The sequence below is a fragment of the Prionailurus bengalensis genome, chromosome C1 (assembly GCF_016509475.1).
Source record: "Prionailurus bengalensis isolate Pbe53 chromosome C1, Fcat_Pben_1.1_paternal_pri, whole genome shotgun sequence".
NCBI classification, from domain to species: Eukaryota; Metazoa; Chordata; class Mammalia; order Carnivora; family Felidae; genus Prionailurus; species Prionailurus bengalensis.
This window is the reverse complement of record NC_057345.1, coordinates 114,436,087-114,456,317: the sequence shown is the minus strand read 5'-3', so window position 1 is coordinate 114,456,317 and position 20,231 is coordinate 114,436,087. Positions and strand designations below refer to the sequence as shown.

Sequence of the window (20,231 nt, the reverse complement as noted above, 5' to 3'; positions counted from 1 at the left end):
GGGTAGGGCCTTTGTTAAAGGGAAAGTTACAACGGCCGTTGTCTTAGCAACCAGCTTTCAAAGGTAAAGGAATTTTCAAAACCCCGCTTTCAAATTGTTACATGGTATACACAAGCTTGCTCTGAGGGGCTTTCACTGGATTCACATGGCGGTTGCTATTGTTTTCCCTGTGCTCTGGTGGGCAAAGATGGGCTCATTTATCAGATCAGAGAATGTGCCCAGACAAGTCCCTCCATTTGTGATTCAATGATACTGGAAGTTTCATGAAATAAACTGAAAGCCGACCACATCCGACACCCATTTGTGGAGACATCTGAGCCGGCATGACCTTCAGAGACTGTCCTTCTCTGAGCCCCTGTTGCCAGTGAGGCAGCAGCAAAAAGCCAACCTAGTTTTGTTTTATTTTGTTTTGTTTTCAATCGAAGTAATTTTCAGTTTTTGTTTTAATTGAAGTAATATTTTAAGGCAAGTTTATTTTTTGTTCTGTCACGTATCAGACTTATCCTCTCTTCCTTCCTTGTCCAAAACACCTGAAGGACCAATACATTCTTCTTCTTTTTCTTTTTTTTAATGTTTATTTATTTTTGATAGAGAGAGAGACAGAATATGAGCTGGGGAGAGGTAGAGTGAGAGGCAGATAAGCGGGCTGTCAGCACAGAGCCCTACACGGGGCTTGAACCCATGAGCTATGAGATCATGACCTGAGCCAAAGTCGGACCCTTAACCAACTGAGCCACCCAGGCACCTGAGGACCAAGACATTCTTTATAGCAGGTTATGCACCATTTTTGCTGGGTTGGGGAGAAAATGCTCACTGCAAGATGTCTGATGCCCCATTCCATCTGCCACTGTGTCCTTACTCTTTTCTCTCACTATTTCTTTTTCTTTTGGTCACAATTCATTATTATTATTTTTTTTTATCTGAATGTACATTCTGCTCTCAGCCCTGGGCTGGACAACAGGAGCATGAAAATAAATAAGATTCATTTGCTATTTAAGAAGTACTGGCTTTAGGGGCACCTGGGTCCCTCAGTTGGATGGGCGTCCGACTTTGGCTCAGGTCATGATCTTGCTGTTTGTGAGTTCGAGCCCCATGTTGGGCTGTGGGCTGACAGCTCAGAGCCTGGATCCTGCTTCAGATTCTGTGTATTCCCCCCTCTCTCTCTTTCTGGCCCCTCTCCCACTCATACTCTGTCTCTCTCTCTCTCTCTCTCTCTCAAGAATAAATAAGCATATAAATAAATAAATAAATAAATAAATAAATAAAATTTTTAATAAAAGTACAGGCTTTGAATGGGGAGCAGAGGTTCCCATTAGGGAACCATTAAGCCAGGTTCCCGTAGGGTGCAGTGTAGGGTTGATATCCAAGGGCGGGGGGTGGGGGGGGGTGGTGAGCAGAGCTAAGGGGGTGTGGCTCTCAAGTCTGATCTGGAGGCAGCTTCCAGACTCTATCCCTCTTACATGTGTGTGCTGACTCCCTGCCTCTCTCCTCCTTACATTGGGGAATGAGGTTAGTAGGAGACTTCGTACAGTCTCTAAAGGAATCGGTGCTTAGAAGGCAGCCTGGGATGTGTGCACAATTCGGTGTGCAGGGAGCACCTCTCTCAGCTTGGCCAGTCACTTGTTTATTCAGGTTTCCAGGAGTACGACTGGAGCCCAAATGTCCAAAACCTCAAAGCAGGCAGTGCTTTCCTGCCCTGTTGTTTATTTGGGTGCCCGTGAGTGGCCTCTTCCTAGGGGAGCCTCAGGACAGCGCATTCCCCGCTGCCATCTGCATTGCACCAGAGCCCTTCTTTGAGCCCTGAAGCATCTTAAAGTATCTTAAAACAATGGGGTCCAGTGCCATTCTGCTTCCCATTCCACTTGCCATCCCCCAAAACCTTTGTCCTCAGAGACCCTCCCTTCCCTGCCTTTCATCTTCATATCCCTCCCTGGGGAAATTAAGTTATCAAACAGCTGGGAGTTGACACTACTGGCAGGGTGAAGTTGTTGCCCTGAAGGCCAGATTTGGCTGTCTACTCACTGGGTGCTCACCTACACAATCTGAGTAAGAAAAAGCTCTTGCCCTAGAGGAGCCCCTTTCTAGAAGTTATAGTGCAGGCCAATGGATGGATTATATTTATGTTGAGTTTCCATTTCTTTTTACAATACCGCCAATATTCTGGGGTCCCTAACAACCATAGCTTTTCCTTTCCTCCTGAGCAAGCTGCATAATGGTTTTGGTCTGGTTCCATCACTTTTTGCCTCTGGGTCTATTCACCCTCTTTTTCTTTGCTACCTTCTTTTCAGCAAAGCTACCTTGTTTCCTTCCTTTTATTCCTGAAGGCCATTTAGCCTCTCTGGATACCTGCATTCCAAGAGGGAAATGTGGATGATATACATCCAGCTTGCCTCATGTTTACAAAGACTAAAAGCTCCCTATATTTATATTATTATTATTATTATTATTCTACTTATTATACATTGGGGGATGAAGACTTGTCCCTCACAGTTTTTAAGTTCTAACAAGATTTTAACTGATGCTTGTAATATGTGTTAAAATATAATCTTCAAGGGGCGCCAGAGTGACTCCATCAGTTAAGCATCTGACCTTTGATTTCAGCTCAGGTCATGATCTCAGGAACCTTGGGTTTCTCTCTTTCTCTCTCTGCCCCTCTCCCATTCACGTTCTCTCTCTCTGTTTCTCTTGCTCTGTATCAAAATAAATAATCATTAAATATATACAAATAGTCTTCAAATATATAAAATCATGAGTCATGGGCAAATAGAAAATAAACTTGTGTCAGAGACTTTATTTAATGCATTTGTTAGTGAGGAAGCCAGTAAGATGTGATGGCCGGTTCAGAGAGCATCTGAAAATCTAGGATATGTATAGGCAATTTAACAACAACAAAAAAAGTTAGGATAAGGTTTTGGTGTTAAATATACAAGTGTTGCTCAAATCAGGCCATCTTTGGAGTTATCTGTTCTACTGGAAAGAAAAACTAGATAAAACATCATCCATGTTTTTTGCTTAATTTCCAAGTTACAGCTAATTTTTTTTTTTCTGGCAAAAGAACACACACGTTTGATGGTACGTCCCTAGTCACACTGCAGCCATCACTTCCCCAAAGAAAGCTTGGGATAAGAAAAAGACCCAGAGTGATTACTGCACAAATGCATCAAAATGTCATGACAGCGTTAATAGATTAGACTTGAGAACTGGTTGGCCCTGACCTGCCATTGCTACTCTCCTATTTACTGAATTTCAGGCTTTTTTTTTTTTTTAAATATTTTAGGATCTCCTGGTATCACTCATAAAATTGCTCTGGGTCAGGTGAAAGATTGGGGAAAATTCTGAAAGCTCATAATTATAGAGCTTTTTCTTTATCTGCTGATTTCTTTAAATGGGTGTGTGCTTTAGCTCCTGGGACCGTATTTGTTCTCAGTAAGGCCATGCTGGAGAAAACTAGCCAGTGACTGCCAGGGGCCCTAGCATACAGAAAATCCAGACATTGGTGCTAATAGGACAAGGATGTCGCCGGGCAGCCAGCTGGGAAGAATGTAGATGCTCCAGCTGATTCTAGAAAAGATCAGGAGCTCATACGGTATTTTTCATTCCATTGCCCTTGCAGGAAGGCTCCTCTTTCACGGGAACCTTTGTATCTTTTCTTTAAAGCTATTTTTGATAGTGATTTTTCATCTTCAAAAACTGGCAGAAGGGAGTATGGTGAGGCATGGTTTGGCACTCATCTTGGCAAGATGGGACATGTTCCTGTTCGTCAAAATGGCTCCCGTGGCTACTCTAGACCCGTCGTTAGGATTATAGGAATTTTGCTGCTTCATCATCTTGATATTCCTTCAGGGGTTCCTCCAGATGATATGCAAAACCTTAATCAGCCACCTTGAACTGCAGTGGGATTTGTTCCCTATGGCTCCACATTAGCAACAGAAACAGAAGCACCATTCAAGTGCTTGCTTGTCTTTCCCCCTCCTCCTGGATGTAAATAACCAAAAGAGGATTTCCACAGAATGCATATTTAGCGCTCTGCCTGGGCAAAATGTTGGGCCCTGCCACCATTCTGTTAAAAAGAAAGCAAATATTTGTTTTTTAGCCAGTAGTCTTGAAGAAAAAACAACAAAAAAGCAAGCCTCTTTACTTTAGAGAAAACCCAAGTAGCAAGATAAATACCTCTGACACACCCTGACCCACACTCCAGACAAAAACAAGCTGATGCTGAGACAGGTTTTCCTTAATGCCCAAATACCACGTGGATTAATAAATGGCTTTCAGAGATATACACAATTCTGTAGCAAGGAGTTATATTTGAAACTTGATAGAAGATTACTTCCAAAATGACTTTTAGAAAAAGGAGAGCAACAGCATTATACATAATGTACATAATAAATGAAAAGATTTATTTTAAAGTGTACAATCAATATGCAAATACATGTTCACTGAGAATTAGTCAATAATACCTCCAAATACTCTTATTAGAGGCAACCGATATTAGCCCAATATGAGACTTTCTAGACAGTGTTCAAGGTTCTTACATACATTTAAGTACCCTGAGGAAGCACTGTACAATATTATTATTTGTGGCTATATTTACATAAACAATATATTTATAGGTATTATGCCACAGCTTTCTCACTGTTTTTTGTTTGTTTGTTTTCGTTTGCTTTTTGACTTCAAATATGCCTCGGAGACCATAGCATGTCAATATAAATAGCATATTAAACTGCTGTCTAGTGTTTTACCTAATATTTTCAGTTTTTGCTTGTTTTGTTGCCATGTTTATTTTATATCCTTAATGTATCTGGAATTTGTTTAAGGTTTTGAGGTAGGATTGTAATTTTATTTATTTTCCAAAATAATTTACCATCTCCATTTATTTCATGGTTCCTCTTTTTCCTAGTTACTTAGAACTGTAATGTATGTTATAATGTAAAAGCCATATTTCTTTATAAAGAGTCTGTTTCTGGAATTCTTAGAAGTTTCTGGTTTCTTGGGGTGCCTGGCTGGTTCAGTCATGAAAGCATTCAACTCTTGATTTCAGGGTCAAGAGTTCCAGCCCCACGTTGGCTATAGAGCTTACTAAAACTGAACACAAAAACAAAACCAAAAACAAAACCCATAAATTTCTGGTTTCTGTTTTATTTACATAGATTTTTTTTCCCCTAAGTACTGCACCACTTACAGGGCACACACTTACAGGGCATATTTTGATACTGAATAGGAGAGGTTTCCCCTTACACGTGCGTGCGTACACACACACACACACACACACACACACACACACACACCTACTTCACTCCTGTTTTTAATCCTGTATCTCTTCTTGTGGGATTTTAGATTTAGCTTTTCATGTTCTATGAAAATAATTTTGGGGGCTATTGATTAGATTGTATTGTGTTAAAGGAACTAGCTATACATTACTGACTCATACTGAAGCATGTTTTGTTTCTTCAGGTATCCTTAGGAATGAAGGTAAAATTGTATCATTTCCTTTATATATACACATCTTGTTAATTTCAAGGTGTTTTGCTGCTTTTGTTGTTAAATAGGATTTTTTCCTAGCTATTCCGTCTTCCAGTTGGTTATCGTTGCTATATAGAACCATGATTGATTTCGCAGGTTGATGTTTATATCCATCCACATTCTTATACTTTTAATTGTAATAATTTGTCATTATTGTTTTGAGGGGATTTTCTAGGTAGATAATTATACTATTTGTGCACATAATACACTATTTGTAATGACTATGTATGAAGCTAAATTAATTATTTTGGGGTGTAATCATCACCACTAGCTCCATGTTAGGATATTCGTTTAAAAAGGTAGAATAAGGCCAATGATAATAATGTTTTCATGGCTCTTGATACACATTGCTGAATTATTCTTGATAAGTTTTTCACAACATTCATTTCCACCAAACAAATAGGAAATACTTTCAATCTGTTGTTATGTGATTCTAAGTTAACAATCCGTTTCCCAATTTTTTGAGGAGGATTCGTATTTTATTTGAGCTCCCAGTTTGTAGTGAGGATTAAATCAGAATATGTCTGTGAAGCACAGTGCATAGAAGGTGCTGTATAAGAAGTAAGCTTTTAGTTCAACTTGACTATTGCATCGTTATTTGACCTTTTAAACATCGAGTTAGTGCCACCTGTATTGTTACATAGAGTGTCTTGATTGATTTTTGAGCAAGAAATCACTATATCTGGCCAAACTCAACCAGACACATGCCTTGTTTTTAAGAAAATCATATTTTGGAATGAAAGTTTCTCCTAGGATTTCCTTCTGGTACCAAGACTGTCAGTTGGACGGGCAGGATAAAAGCAGAAGACAAATGATAGTGTATTTGCTTTTATCCATTAGGTATATGCTAAATCCTCTGTCATTTTAGAATTTGGAATCTAGGTGGTACATGTACCTGTACTTAACATAGCTATTGTGATTCATATAAAAAACAGCTACTCCAAGTTCAACGTCAAAAAAGTAAGAAAGAAAGGAAGAAAGGTAGAAAAACAGAAAGAGTTATTATCTTTGTGAATCCAGAGCCCAACCTGGCACATTCAGTGTTTTGCCTGAAGAGGAGTCCTCAACGAAGGAGTTTTGCTTGAGCATGAGGAGGAAAGAGAACAGGCACCCACGAGAGAAACAGAGGCTTTTGCACTTGGTGCCAAAGACCAGAACAAAATTGAGATGTTCCTCTGGAAGCGATGAGGATGTATGGAGCTGACACATGGAGGTTTTCTAAGACAGGCTTGGAATGATGATAGTGACCTTTGTATGTAGTTCAAGGAAATATCATCACAATGAACATGCTTGATACCAAGGGCCAGCTGAAGAGTCTCAGGCAGAATTGCTTCTCGCTAGGCCAACAAGCTAACCAATAGTGATAGTAATCCAGAAGGGTGAGGTGGAGGTCAAGAGAATAAATGCCTATGTGTATATTACTTGATGGGGGGGAAAAACATGGTAGAGATAAAGGTAAGAAGGTAGAAGGATCCCTTGGTTATAGGAATGACTCAAGTTGTCTAATCATTTCATTCTTTTTAGGATTTTAGAGCTTTTAAGGTATGCAGGCTTTGAAGGTCAAGAGACCCCAGTCTGACACCTGGCTCTGCCACAGAAAATCTGTTTGAGGGGCCCCTGGGTGGCTCAGTCGGTTGAGTGTCCGACTTCAGCTCAGGTCATGATCTCACAGCTCATGAGTTCAAGCCCCGGGTCGGGCTCTGTGCTGACAGCTCAGAGCCTGGAGCCTGCTTTGGATTCTGTGTCTTCCTCTCTCTCTCTGCCCCTCCAGTGCTTGTGCTCTGTCTCTCTCTCTCAAAATAAATGAATGTTAAAAAAATTTTTTTAATAAAAAAAAAAGAAAATCTGTTTGATTCTTGACTCTGGCCAAAACAATCTCTCTGACACTAAGTTTCCTCAGCTATACAATGTGAATAATTTGAAGAATGCCTTCTTTTCCTTGGGGTATTCAATAAGTTAATTTTATCTTATTGTTTTAATTTTTTTAATTTATGTTTATTTATTTTTGAGATAGGGAGAAACAGAGCATGAGTGGGGGAGGGGCAGAGAGAGAGGAAGACACAAAATCTGAAGCAGGCTCCAAGCTCTGAGATGTCAGCACAGAGCCCAACGCAGGGTTAGGGATTATGACCTGAGCTGAAGTTGGATGCTTAACCAACTGAGCTACCCAGGCACCTCTCAATGAGTTATTTTTAAAGTTTCTAGCAGACAAGTATGTTTGAAATGTAATTTTTATTTTAAATTAGAAGCATTGTTCTGATTCTTGGTCAGCTTGCAGATTAACTACAAACCTCGAAATCATGACTTTCAAGTGCTTTAAGTATGACGCTACAGTTTTGTTGTTGTTTTTTCTTGTTGTTCCAACCTTTTAATGAACTGTAGACAAGATTCAGGTGAGTAAAGAGAAAAGTATCTTAGAGCTTAGAGCAGCAGCTTAAAAATCAAATACCTGCAAGGGCAGGGAAGGCCATATGAATGAATGAAGTGGTCCCGGAGGAGAATGTGGCCAAGTGGGGATGGGAGTCCCTGTCTTAAAGGAACTGACCACAGCATGGCTACAGCTGATATTTGCCATGCAGGAAAGCAGGTTCATTGTTAACATCTCTTCTGATTTTTCAAAGATTTATTCGAATTTAAAAAATTTTTCTCATTTTTTAAAAAGTGACAACTAAATAAAGTAACTAAATACTGGGTTGCAGAAACTATGTGAGGAAGGGATGTGTGTATATGAATGCAGGTGTGTGTGTATAAAGACAAGGGTGGAGTAATGGGATTGTGGAATGCATGGAGATGATAACATACCACATTATGGCAAGTACATGAAGAGATCCAAAGTCAAGACCATAGGGCATTGGGGAGCCTCTAGTAGTTCAGAAGGCCCAGTGCACTGAAGTCAGAGAAGGGAATATGGGCCAGGGGGAGGGGGAGAGCTAGAGAGGTAAATGAAGGCTAGATCTTTCATACTGTACCATCTGTGCCAAGGAATTTGAACTTGATCCTGAGGACAATCAGTAGTCTCTGAAGAGCATTAAATAGAAATAGCCGAGTCCAAAGTAATGAATGGATGGGAAGAATCGGGACTGAGGGTACAAAGATCAGTTGGAAGGTTGTCAAAGGGAGTTAAGTTGGAGTGAGGAGCATTGTACTAGGACTATGGCTCTAGGTGTATAAAGAAGCAGATGGCACTTTATGTTAACTACACTAAAATTAAAAAAAAAAAAAAAGTAGATGGAGCCAGAGATAGCTGGTAGAGCAAATCCGAAGGGCTAGGTTGGGAGGGGGCAGGGGGAGGACTGTGTGGAAGGAGGGGGTGGGAAGATTGTGGCTACATTTCTGTATCCTATTCAAGTTTCACAGAAGGTTCACATCTACACCAATACTCTACAGGTAGTAGGCAACATCAGAAAATGGAGAGATCTAGCAACCTGACTGGGTGTGAGTGTGTGGGTGAGGGGCATCTTTCTGGAATTATTCTATTCTCAGTCTACCTATTACCTCTCCAGGAAGACAAAAGAGAAGCCCAACCTCTAGTTTTTTACCGTTTGTAAAGAATGAAAAGCAGTCAGGTGAACCCTGAAAGTTAGTTCATTGTGTAACTTAGTTCATAGTTCATTGTGTCATTTGTTTTGTCAGCATCTGGGAATGAAATGCTCCTCTTGTTTTAGGTCATTCTCTCTATGTTCCATATGTCTCAACCCTCAAGGAGCACATTTCTGCCAGAGAAACCACCCCAGCCACTCTTGTCTCCATTTATAAACTTGTTGACTAAGTCACACACGAGAAAATGTGCAATAGGTCTTGCATTTCCACCTCTGCTAGAAGCAAAATGCCCCTAACAAGATGTATGAAGAGTTATTCAAATCTACTGCAGAGAGTAACTACAAAATAAGGGGTGGGAGGAGGGAGGCAAAATGGTTGACTACATCAATCCTCCCCTCTTTATTCTGTACAATCTCTGGGAAAGAAATAATGAGCCTTCCTTTATGATCTGCTTGTATTTATAATTGATTTATCTTGCGGTTGAAAGGAGATTTACTCCCTCAAATTGAGACAGGCAGGAGAATGCAATTTGGGTTTGACCTCCTGGCCCTCTTTGGGTATCGCTTATCAGAACTGAAAATACAGTAGAGTTTCACCATTATTTCAGAATAAAAGACTCGATTAATCCTTTAGCAACGTTATGTCTGTCTGTGGATGCAGCCAGTGACTGCTGTACACATATTGATGTGTCTGTAGGCCTGGTGTGATTCAGGGAAGGCACAAAACCCCCTTAACCCCACGGTACCTTCCCATCATCCCCATTTCCAATTATTTCCTTGTCCAGCCTGCCAGGCTGACGGATGCCAGGAATTTTTAGGTTACCTGACTTATTTCTTCAACTTACCGCTTTGTTTCTTGCTTTAGCATCTATATTCCTCTTCTGAGATGACACATTTGGAATTCTCATCTGTATCCACCCTGGTGGGAATATATTTTTATGTGGGCATTTGCTAGACCAAGATTTAATAGGATTGTAGGACTAGAAATGAATGGGGCTCAGAAAGGAGAGTTGATGGATACAGAAAATAAATGATAAGTTGGTCCTGCACCTATTATTTTTTTTTCTCTCTGTTAGTACACTTTGTAGACCTTGAAGACCTAAATGTATCCTCCCTTTATTCATGTGTGTGGACTTGAGGCCACAGTGTTGAATTTGTACTAGAACTTTTGTTTTTAAAGGCAGTCTGGGCCCGTGTCTTCTCTGGGATCTCCCATGATTCCAAGCACCAAATAAAGAAATATATCCTGATTGGGGGGCGTGGGGGTGCCTGCGTGGCTCAGTCAGTTGAGCGTTTGACTTCCACTCAGGTGATGATCTCCCAGTTCATGAGTTCAAGCCCTGCATCAGGCTCTGTGCTGACCACTCAGAGCCCAGAGCCTGCTTCAGTTTCTGTGTCTCCCACCCCCCTCTACCTCTGTCTCTGCCCATTCCCCTCCCCCTGCTCATGCTCTTTCTCTCTCTCAAAAACAAATAAACATTAAAAAATTAAAAATAAATATCTCCTGATGAGATTTAGTTTAATTTCTTGGCTTATTGTCTCTCTGTTCACATTTTTCTGATATCTGAGGTTTGGGATAGTAGAGTCCTGGGTTCCCAATGGTAACAAAATCCTCTGTCACTTGGAATGTCACCCCATTCTTAAATAATTTGCAAAGAGCATTGTGAATCTCTCTGATAACTTCAGGATGTACCCACAGCAGAAAAGTTGGGCTATAATCCGGTTCTGCATTCCAGAAGGAGAAATTTCTCTTCCAAATAATAATTTGGAGGTAAGTGCTAGGATAGTGCTCTCTGTCTCTCTTTATATATACACATACATATAAATGACCTACTGGTTCCAGTCATTGTAAGGGCTCAGGAGAAGGCATAGAAAAGAGTAATGATTGAGCACATACTGCATTCCACAATCTTAACTAAGCTTTACGAAAATACACTAAACAGACTTATTATTATTTTACAGATCAATGAGCTAAGATGAGGTCATCCAGTGGTCAATGTGGCTAATCAGCTAGTGACCTGGAGTATGACTCCATGTCTGTGTCCCAAAGCCCGCCCTCCTTCCAGGGCTCGCATCGCACTACAGGAGCCATGCAAGACTTGTTCCCATGTTCTAACTTCATGTGCCTAACAGCTTGCTTCTCACTTTGTCCGAAGGGACAATCTCCCTTGTGCATTCTACTTCAGACAAAAGTCTGCTGGAGACTACATCAGAACACATTTTATTTCATTTGCAAGGAACATGGTGATCGAAAGTTTCTGTCTGAAACATGTAAGGTACAGGATTCCATGTGAAGCATATTATTTTTTCTTTCTTTCTTCTCTCTTTTTTTTTTTTTTTTTTTGAGTTGGGGTGAGCTTCTTCCCGGCCTGGAGAGACATGCAATGCATTTTGCACATGCTGTTTGAATTCCTAATTCTCACCTGAAGCTATAATTGAAAAGTTCAACACAGCAGGACAACAGAACGACACATAACTGTTATGAGTATCTCGCTATTAAACCTAAAACATTGAATGGTATGATACCTTACTTTTTTTTTCTTTTATTTTTCACTGCTTAGGGGGAACATCATCAAGACAGAAAGGCTTCCTAGGATGCATACGCTCATTACACTTGAATGGGCAGAAGTTGGACCTGGAGGAGAGGGCCAAGGTCACGTCTGGAGTCCGGCCGGGATGCCCGGGCCATTGTAGCACTTATGGTAGCATCTGCCACAACGGGGGCAAGTGCGTGGAGAAGTACAGTGGGTACTCGTGCGATTGCACCAATTCACCATATGAAGGGCCCTTTTGCAAAAAAGGTACAATAGGCACCTCTGTTTTTCCCATGTTGTATTCTAGTGCCTCCAAGCCATGGTCAATTCATGCCCTCAGTCAGTTTCCAAGCGATCATTTATCTTTTTCAGTTTCACTCTGTTTAAAGACTCTGTGTAACTCCTCAACACAATTACATATACCCATCTCACTGTGTGTTGACATTGGCAGTACAGTTGAACTGGATAGATAGTAACAGTGTAACATGTCTCCTTGGCCCAGGGGCCAGCTGAGGCCTGGGAGAAGTGGACTCTCATTTCTGTTGTATCAGCCAGATTGCCAGGGGTGCACTGATCTTCCCAGTTCCAGTTCCTTAGCCCACACGTGTAATCACAGAATTATAGAATCTGCCCCTGGAAGTGTCTCAAGGAGGCTTAAAGTCATTGTAAAGCATTTTTTTACAAATAGAGAGCTTATAGGTAAGTGAGTAGACATCTAGCATACATCTAGTAAAATCAATAGCATACATCTAGTAAAATCTCCCTATTATGCAGATGATGTGAGTACGGTCTGAAGCTTTAAAAGCCTTGCCTGGAAACTCACATTTAGTTCATCAAGGGTCTGGGAATGAAACACAGAGATCAAAATCCCTGCCCTGATGTCTTTCTATATCCCCTCCTAATCTTATTATTTCATTGCATTGGCAAAACTAACCGTGATGGATGTATATCTTGAACGAGGAGTGATGATCATGGTGTAAATTCTCTAGAAAAATTCAAGATAACTCTACAAACTATAAAATGGGATTATTCAGTATAAACACTTAGTATTTTTTCAAACACAAAGGCAAAAGATTAGGTCTCCTACCAATATTCGCAAGATTGTAAAGTTTATTTTATTGATAGAAAGAAAAAAGTTTGTTGAACAAATAATGTACACAATATTTCAAGAGCAGCATTTAAGCTATTAAAATGTTTCAATTACTTTGAAACACCATTTACATATAAACAATGATGGCAATTATACACAATTCTTGTCAATTCATTAAAACTCATTTCACAAACACCTCTACCAAACAGTGCTTTATTTAGTCCAATTTCCTGTTGGAACTTAAAAACAATGGAGAAGAGAGGAGCACTCAGTGTTCCCTTTGAAGGACTCTGTAGCTCTTCATCGTTCACACTGGCCCTCTCCCCAGTCAGATTGAATTACTTGCTTATTATTGTTGAGAACCATTGTATTTGTTGGGGGAAAAAATAATGGTACAAACTTTAGGGCCAACAGTGTGTTGGGCCCTTCCTTCATGAGCTTGACATAAAGTGGTCCCATCCCAGTAGGTATTTAATGTGCTAAGAGACACAAAGACACCACTGGATTTTTACCCTGAGTGAGGTCTCTGATTAACTTCCCCTAAAAAAAAAAACCTTAAATGCCACCCTTAGTCTAGTCCCAGAAGAAGCAAATACAGAATAAACACCACCAGGCCTAGTTACAAAGGTATACTAGCATTGTTTTACAGGATCTATATCCAAGTTGTATGCTTTGAAAGAAAAAAAAAAAAAAAAGAACAGTGTTGTTCTATATTTCTCCAGAGACATTGGTCAGACATCTCATAGATCATATTGTTCTAAATTTAGCCTAATTTTTCATTGGCTTTTTCTTTCCCCTGAAACAACTCTGATTAAGTATCTTCTGTCCCTACCCCCATATCTTTTTGCTGCATATATTGAAATAGCCTGTGTTCTCTCCCCATTTTTTACTTTGATCTATAAGCAAAATAGACAAATATGTGCTTAGCCTTTTCAGCTTGCTTCATATTTCACAGCCCCAGACTTTCACCCCTTTCTCATAAATCTAAGGAAATGATTCCCTTTATATTCAGTACCTGCATAGTATGTAGAAGAAACCTTTTAACCTAGTCTTCTAGCCACACCAATTGCCTAGGGAAGTGTACCATGGGAGCCATTAGCTATGTGATGATCCTGAACAAGGGTGCTTTTCTATGCTATTAACTAGTAGGGCATGTGTAACTTAGGGGGTGCAGATACTGGAAATATGTGGGGTGGAGTTACCAATGCCTGGGCCAGAACCATAATCCATTGATCCACTTCCTGTTTCTGATGATAGTACAAAGTAACAATAATCTTGAGATTACTTAGTAGTTATTGACTGCAACATGCATTCCTTATGACCAGCCTAGTGGGGAGGATAACATCCACATTTAACATATTGGGAACATTGAAGTTCATGGAGTTTTAATGACTTGCTAATAAATGTCAGAGCTGAAGATCCATCCAGCACTTTTTGGTTTCTTTTTTCTCTTTAAAAACCCTAATTTCATTCTGTATAGGAATATAGTATTAGGATTCAAATATTATTTTCTGCTTTGTGTGTGTGTGTCTTTTTTTTAATGTTTATTTATTTTTGAGAGAGAGAGAGAGAGAGACAGAGTGTTAGCTGGGGAAGGGGCAGAGAGAGGGAGACATAGAATCTGAAGCAGGCTCCAGGCTCTGAGCTGTCTGCACAGAGCCCAACGTGGGGCTCTAACTCACAAACCGCAAGATCATGACCTGAGCCGAAGTCAACACTTAGCCGACTGAGCCACCCAGGCGCCCCTCTCTCTCTTTTTTTAATTGAGATGTAATTTTAATACCCTAAAATCCACCGTTTTAAATTGTATAATGAAGTGATTTTTAGCATATTCACAAAGTTGCATAGCCATCACCATTATTTAATTTCAGAATATTTTTATCACCCTAAAAATAAATATTATAGCCATTAGTAGCTACCTCTCATTCACCTTTCCCCACTGTCCCTAAAAAACAACTGATTTACTTATCTATCTGGACATTTTATATAAATGGAACCACTAGCCTTTTTGTGTCTAGATTCTTTCACTTACCATTTTTCTAAGATTCATCCATGCTGTAGCATTTTTTAGTATTTTGTTCCTTTTTTGTTTCCAAAGAGTATTTTATGCCATTATATGGATCCAACACACACACACACACACACACACACACACACACACACACATATATCTGTTCATCACTTGGTGGCCATTGGGATGTTTCCATTTATTTGGCTATTATAAATAATGCTATTAACATTCATATATATGTTTTTGTGTGGACTTATATTTTCTGTTCTCTTGGGCATATACCTAGAAGTAGAATTACTGTGTCATATGGTAAATGTATGTTTAATTTTTTGAGGAAACTGGCAAACTATTTTCAAAGTGGCTGCTCCATTTTACATTCTCACCAGCAAAGTACAAGGATTCCAATCTCTCCACATCCTCACCAACACTTGTTATCTGCCTTTTTAATAACAGACATGTTACTGTGAATGTGTGAAATGGTGTCCCATTGTGGTTTTGACTTTCATTTCACTGATGACAGATAACACTGGACATCTTTCATGTTCTTATTGACTGTATACCTTCTTTGGTGATACATTAATTTAAATTTTTGCTTGTTTTTTGATTGAGCTATTTTTCTTTTTCTTTTTTAGTTGCAGGAATTGTTTGCATATTCTGATTACAATTCTCACATTAGATATATGCTTTGTAAATATTTTCCCCCATTTTCATCTTCCCCATTATACCTTGTGAAGCACAAAAGTTTTTCATTTTCATACCATACAGTTCTTCTTATTGTTTTATTTTAGTTGATTGTGTTTGGTATTATGTCTAACAAATCATTGCCTAACTGAATCTCATGAAGATTCATGTCTATGGTTTCCTCTTAAGAGTTTTTATAGCTTGATCCAGTTTGAATTAATTTTTGTAGCTGATGTAAGGCAGGGGTTCAATTTGATTCTTTTGCCCATGGATATCCAACTATTCTAACACCATTTATTGATGTGTGCTTGGCTTTAGCCCCCCTCAACCCCCACTATTGTATGAAGAATCTAGGTATAACTGTCATACTGTTGTCATTTTTTTCCAATTAAAAAGTTAGACAATATATTTGGAAATTTACCTGGAAATATATTTGGAAATCTAGAAAAATAAAAAATCTAATTCCTCAAAGACAAGCATTAAAAAGGAAATCTGATTTTCTATTTTCTTCTAGCTCTTTTCTTTGCATTTAACCTAGCTGCTGTAATTCTGCATTTCATATCTACATTTTATGCCTAAATTTTCTTTATTTTGTTTTATACACATTTCTATATAATTCATCAGTTTTAATGACTGCAGTATATTTCATCTGGTGGGGTTGCCTCTGCTCGTGTCACCCATTCTATCCCCAGGGCAATTTAGCTTAGCAACAATGGTGCCATTCTGCAATCTGGCACTTGATCTGCCTAAATTCAGCTTCTAGCTCCTCTACAGTCTACAGTGTGTGGCATTGGTTGTGTAACTCGCCTCCTGATTTCTTGGTTTTCTCATCCAAAAAATTAGAAAATTCAAAAATCCTTTACGAAGGATTGTGGTGAACATTTTAACGAGCACTTCACAAAGCATTTGGGATAATGCCTGGCAAATAAAGTCCTACAGAGCGCTTGCTCTTATTATTGTCTTGGAATTTTAGATTGCTCCAATTTTTGCACAAAAATAATGCTGTGATAAACACATGTATTGATTTTTTTCTCCGTAATGGAATTTCAGTGAAAAAATAGTATGCATATTTAGGTACTCTTTACCAATTGCCAAAAACCTGTTGAAAAATTATTTATTATTTACCTTCCTGCCAACATATCTTTCTTTTTTTTACTTTTTATTACAAAAAAACCCAATTCTGTATGATAATAGGAAGAAGAGTTTCAGAACCCTCATGCATCCATTATTTAGCTTCAAAAATGACCAACTCATGGCCATTTTTATTTCATCTATACACTCACATCCTCTCCTCCTCCTCCTTTATTATTTCAAAGCAAACTTCAAATATCACATCATTTTGTCTATAAATATTACAATATGTATTGCTAAAAGATAAGAGCTTATTAAAAACACAGATCCACAGGATCATTGCAATAAGAAAAATTAAACATGTCTAATATTACGAAATATACACTCACCATTCAAATTGCCAATTTTATCATTTATTTTTAGTTGGATATTTTGCCAAATTAATGACAGCTTGATTAATTTCTAGGTAATCACTGGCTTACTCATTACCTTTATACTCATTCTAAGTTGTGTCCCTATTATTGAGAGCAACTATTGTCCATTGAGTTCCTACCATGTGTCCTGCTTTTACACTATGTCTTTCAGTTGTTCTACCCACCACAAGATTAAATCCACCCCTCTTTGTAGGTGACATTTTGAACTGAGGTTGAGGGGGATCCCATGAGATTGTTGGAGAAGGGGCACAGCCAGGTTCCAAGCTCCCAGTCCGTCAGACTCCACAGCTGGCTCAGACATATATTCTCTGCAGTGCCACCATGTTTCCTGGCTGTTTCTTATAATTCACTCAACACTTTACTCCTGGTCAGTGTGGAGCTCCTCTTTCCCATCTGATTAGGCTACTCTGACCATAGAGACATGCAGCCCTGGGAATCACCATCTCTGTCACACACACATCAGACTCTAGGCTACCTCTCATTGTGGTTTGTTTTGTTTTGCTTGATGCATGAGCTTTCTTCTCAGAATGTAATCAGCATAGTTTTAGATGATCACATCAAGTTAAAATGTTTCTTCCAATTAGACCAGTGGTTTTGTGTGTTCAGATAAATCACTCAGGGAGCTTAAAATCTTAGACTATAAAATACAAGAAACTTAGAGAATAATAGAATCCAGTGTTTTGCTGAAGGAAGTTTTATGTTGAAAGTGACAGTATCTAAATATTAAACATTAAAATAATTAAACATTAAGAATAATTAGATCTGGGGTTAGGGGAGAAGGGAAGACAGAAATTTGGTAAGACACTTCTAGTTTAAAAATGCTTTACATTGTAATTTCCTGTCCTAAGTATAAGGAAAAAAATGAAATCTGTATATGCCCACATCTAATATGCTATTCATAACAGAATGCTCTGAATTATAGTTATATTTGAACACACACACAACATCAAATAAAAGCCATTATTCTGTTAACGAGGAGATAGTAGCTCAAAATGCAGGCCAAGCGTCCCCAAGGAAATTCACTCAAGGAAAGTGCTTGAATCAAGCTGATGATTAACCGGAATCCTCTCTGTCACAAGTCTCTGCTGCATATCTTTGTAATCAGGAGTACGGATGTTGTAACCTGAATGATAAATGCAGAACACTTTCTCTGAACCTTTAGTCAAAATGAACTGGTATTCCCAATCTGCCACCAATATGCATAAATATGCAACTTTAATTTTTTGGCACTGTTACAGACTGTTATAGAATTTTCACAAAGGTAGAACAAATTTGCAATGAAATTAGGAAGGGAAAGCCAGGTTTGATTATGTTCTAGGTGCCACCAACTCAATCAAGAAATTTCATGGAGAATTAGGTGAATTCCACATATCATTCAGGAAAAAAAAGAAATCAATCACGCCAATATGGGTTCATGTTTATTGTGCTATCTTTATGGTAAAGGTTTGCTGCAAGATCTGAGCTATGTTGTTCTAAAAGGAACCTTTCCTCTGTGCCTTGATAGTATATTACTCTATAGCAGTAACATTGAAAGAGAACTTACGAGCAGCCTTGATTGAAAGAAAAGAATATCTCAGGGCACCTGGGTTGTCTCAGTCAGTGTGGCATCTGACCCTTGGTTTCGGCTCAGGTCATTATCTCACTGGGGTTCGTGAGTTTGAGCCCCGCATGGGGCTCTATGCTGACAAGGCCGAGACTGCTTGGGATTCTCTCTCTCCCTGTCTCTCTGCCCTTCCCCTTCTTGTGCTTTGTCTCTCTCAAAAATAAACAAATACACATGAAAATTTAAAAAAAGAAAGAAAATATTTAGGCATTGGGTTGGGTATGCAGTCAATAAACAGATAGTTTGTGAAGGAAATTGGGATGGGTTCAGGTTGAAGTCTCTTCTAATATGGAAAGTCTGTAAGTTCACACTGTAGTGGCTAACTGTTAGAAGCGCTCTACACACAGTATCTCATTTATCCACTGAGAAATATAGTTGACGTAAGTGTTACGCTTCCCATCCACCAGATGCCAAAACAGTCTCCACAGGATTCACTAGCTTGCCTGGGACCACACGGCTAGTATGAAATTGATCCAGCCCAGACCCAGGGCTGAAGCCAAATCCTGTGCCAGTTCCACCAAACTAAAGTGGTAACAGTTGGAGTAAGCATATTATAGAGGGAATGTGGGTGACTTGCACATTCCTGCTAATTGAATGTCATAAATTTGTAGATGCTGCCTTTCTCCATGGTGGCGGCAGAACTCCATCCAATGTGCGATGCTATAGGAATTGTTTCCCATAGGAAGCCCTGTTTGCTCAAGTCTTGGCTCTTTTTGGACTCGAATGTCAATTCCTAGACATCCCAAAAAATGGAGTCCAGGGGTTGAATACCCATGCCTTTTCTACTAGTTCCATGGATTCTCTCTCTTCTGTTTCCATGGATCCTCACGTTTTATCCAACACCGTAGAGGGTTACTGCAGAGCCTCCTCCAGTGTCCTATTCTCAGTAACTTAGAACCCACTCACAATCCTCCTAACACACCAGAAAAGCACTAGCTGGAACAGTTAGAACCTCAGTTTTGAAACGAGGAAGGTCGCAATAAAATTTATCACTACGGTGCTGGCGGCAGGGACGGTTTATCTTTGCTTCTCGAGAAATCCGCCTGGCACATGGTAGTTATACTGCAAATGTATGTTAAGCTGGAACTAAACTCCAGGTTACAAATCTCAGCTCTCTTTTTTAAAGCTATGCAACCTTGTTCAAGGTGCTTAACCTCTGCAGCCTCGTGTTTCTCATTTGTAAATAAGAGTAATGACTTCTGCCACTTCGAACTTATTGTGGGAAGCATATTGTATAATTCAGGTAAAAAAAAAAACCTCACATAGTGCTTGTTGCTTAGCAAACAATAAACAGTTATTGCTAGCCTGAATAATCGACTAAATGTGGCAATGTGTGCGTTCCCCTCTTCTATGTTTCAGAGGTTTCTGCTGTTTTTGAGGCTGGCACTTCAGTTACTTATATGTTTCAAGAACCCTACCCGGTGACCAAAAATATAAGCCTCTCATCCTCGGCGATTTACACAGATGCGGCTCCATCCAAGGAAAATATTGCATTTAGCTTTGTGACAGCTCAGGCGCCCAGCCTCTTGCTCTACATCAATTCATCTTCTCAGGATTCCCTGGCCGTCCTGCTCTGCAGGAATGGTGAGTACTGACAGCATGAAGCCTGGCGAAGTGTCCTGTTGGGCTGAGGGACAGTGCATGCCCTCCAGGACAGTGCATGCCCTCCAAAATACTGCAGAATTTCAACTTAAATTTGGTCCCACCTGGGCAGCTTAATGCCAGAGCTCCAGCCAAAGCCTTGATTG

The 20,231-nt window shown here is 39.5% G+C and overlaps 1 protein-coding gene across 2 annotated transcripts in view; it reads left to right on the top strand.

Moving 5' to 3' along the window:
• CNTNAP5 (contactin associated protein family member 5) overlaps window positions 1-20,231 on the top strand; it is an 804,456-nt gene that overhangs the window by 682,972 nt on the left and 101,253 nt on the right. For both annotated transcript variants that reach the window (XM_043576518.1, XM_043576517.1), the window contains exons 18-19: window positions 11,621-11,860; window positions 19,843-20,067. In XM_043576518.1, coding sequence (XP_043432453.1) covers window positions 11,621-11,860; window positions 19,843-20,067 — 465 coding nt within the window. The remainder of the gene's footprint in view (window positions 1-11,620; window positions 11,861-19,842; window positions 20,068-20,231) is intronic.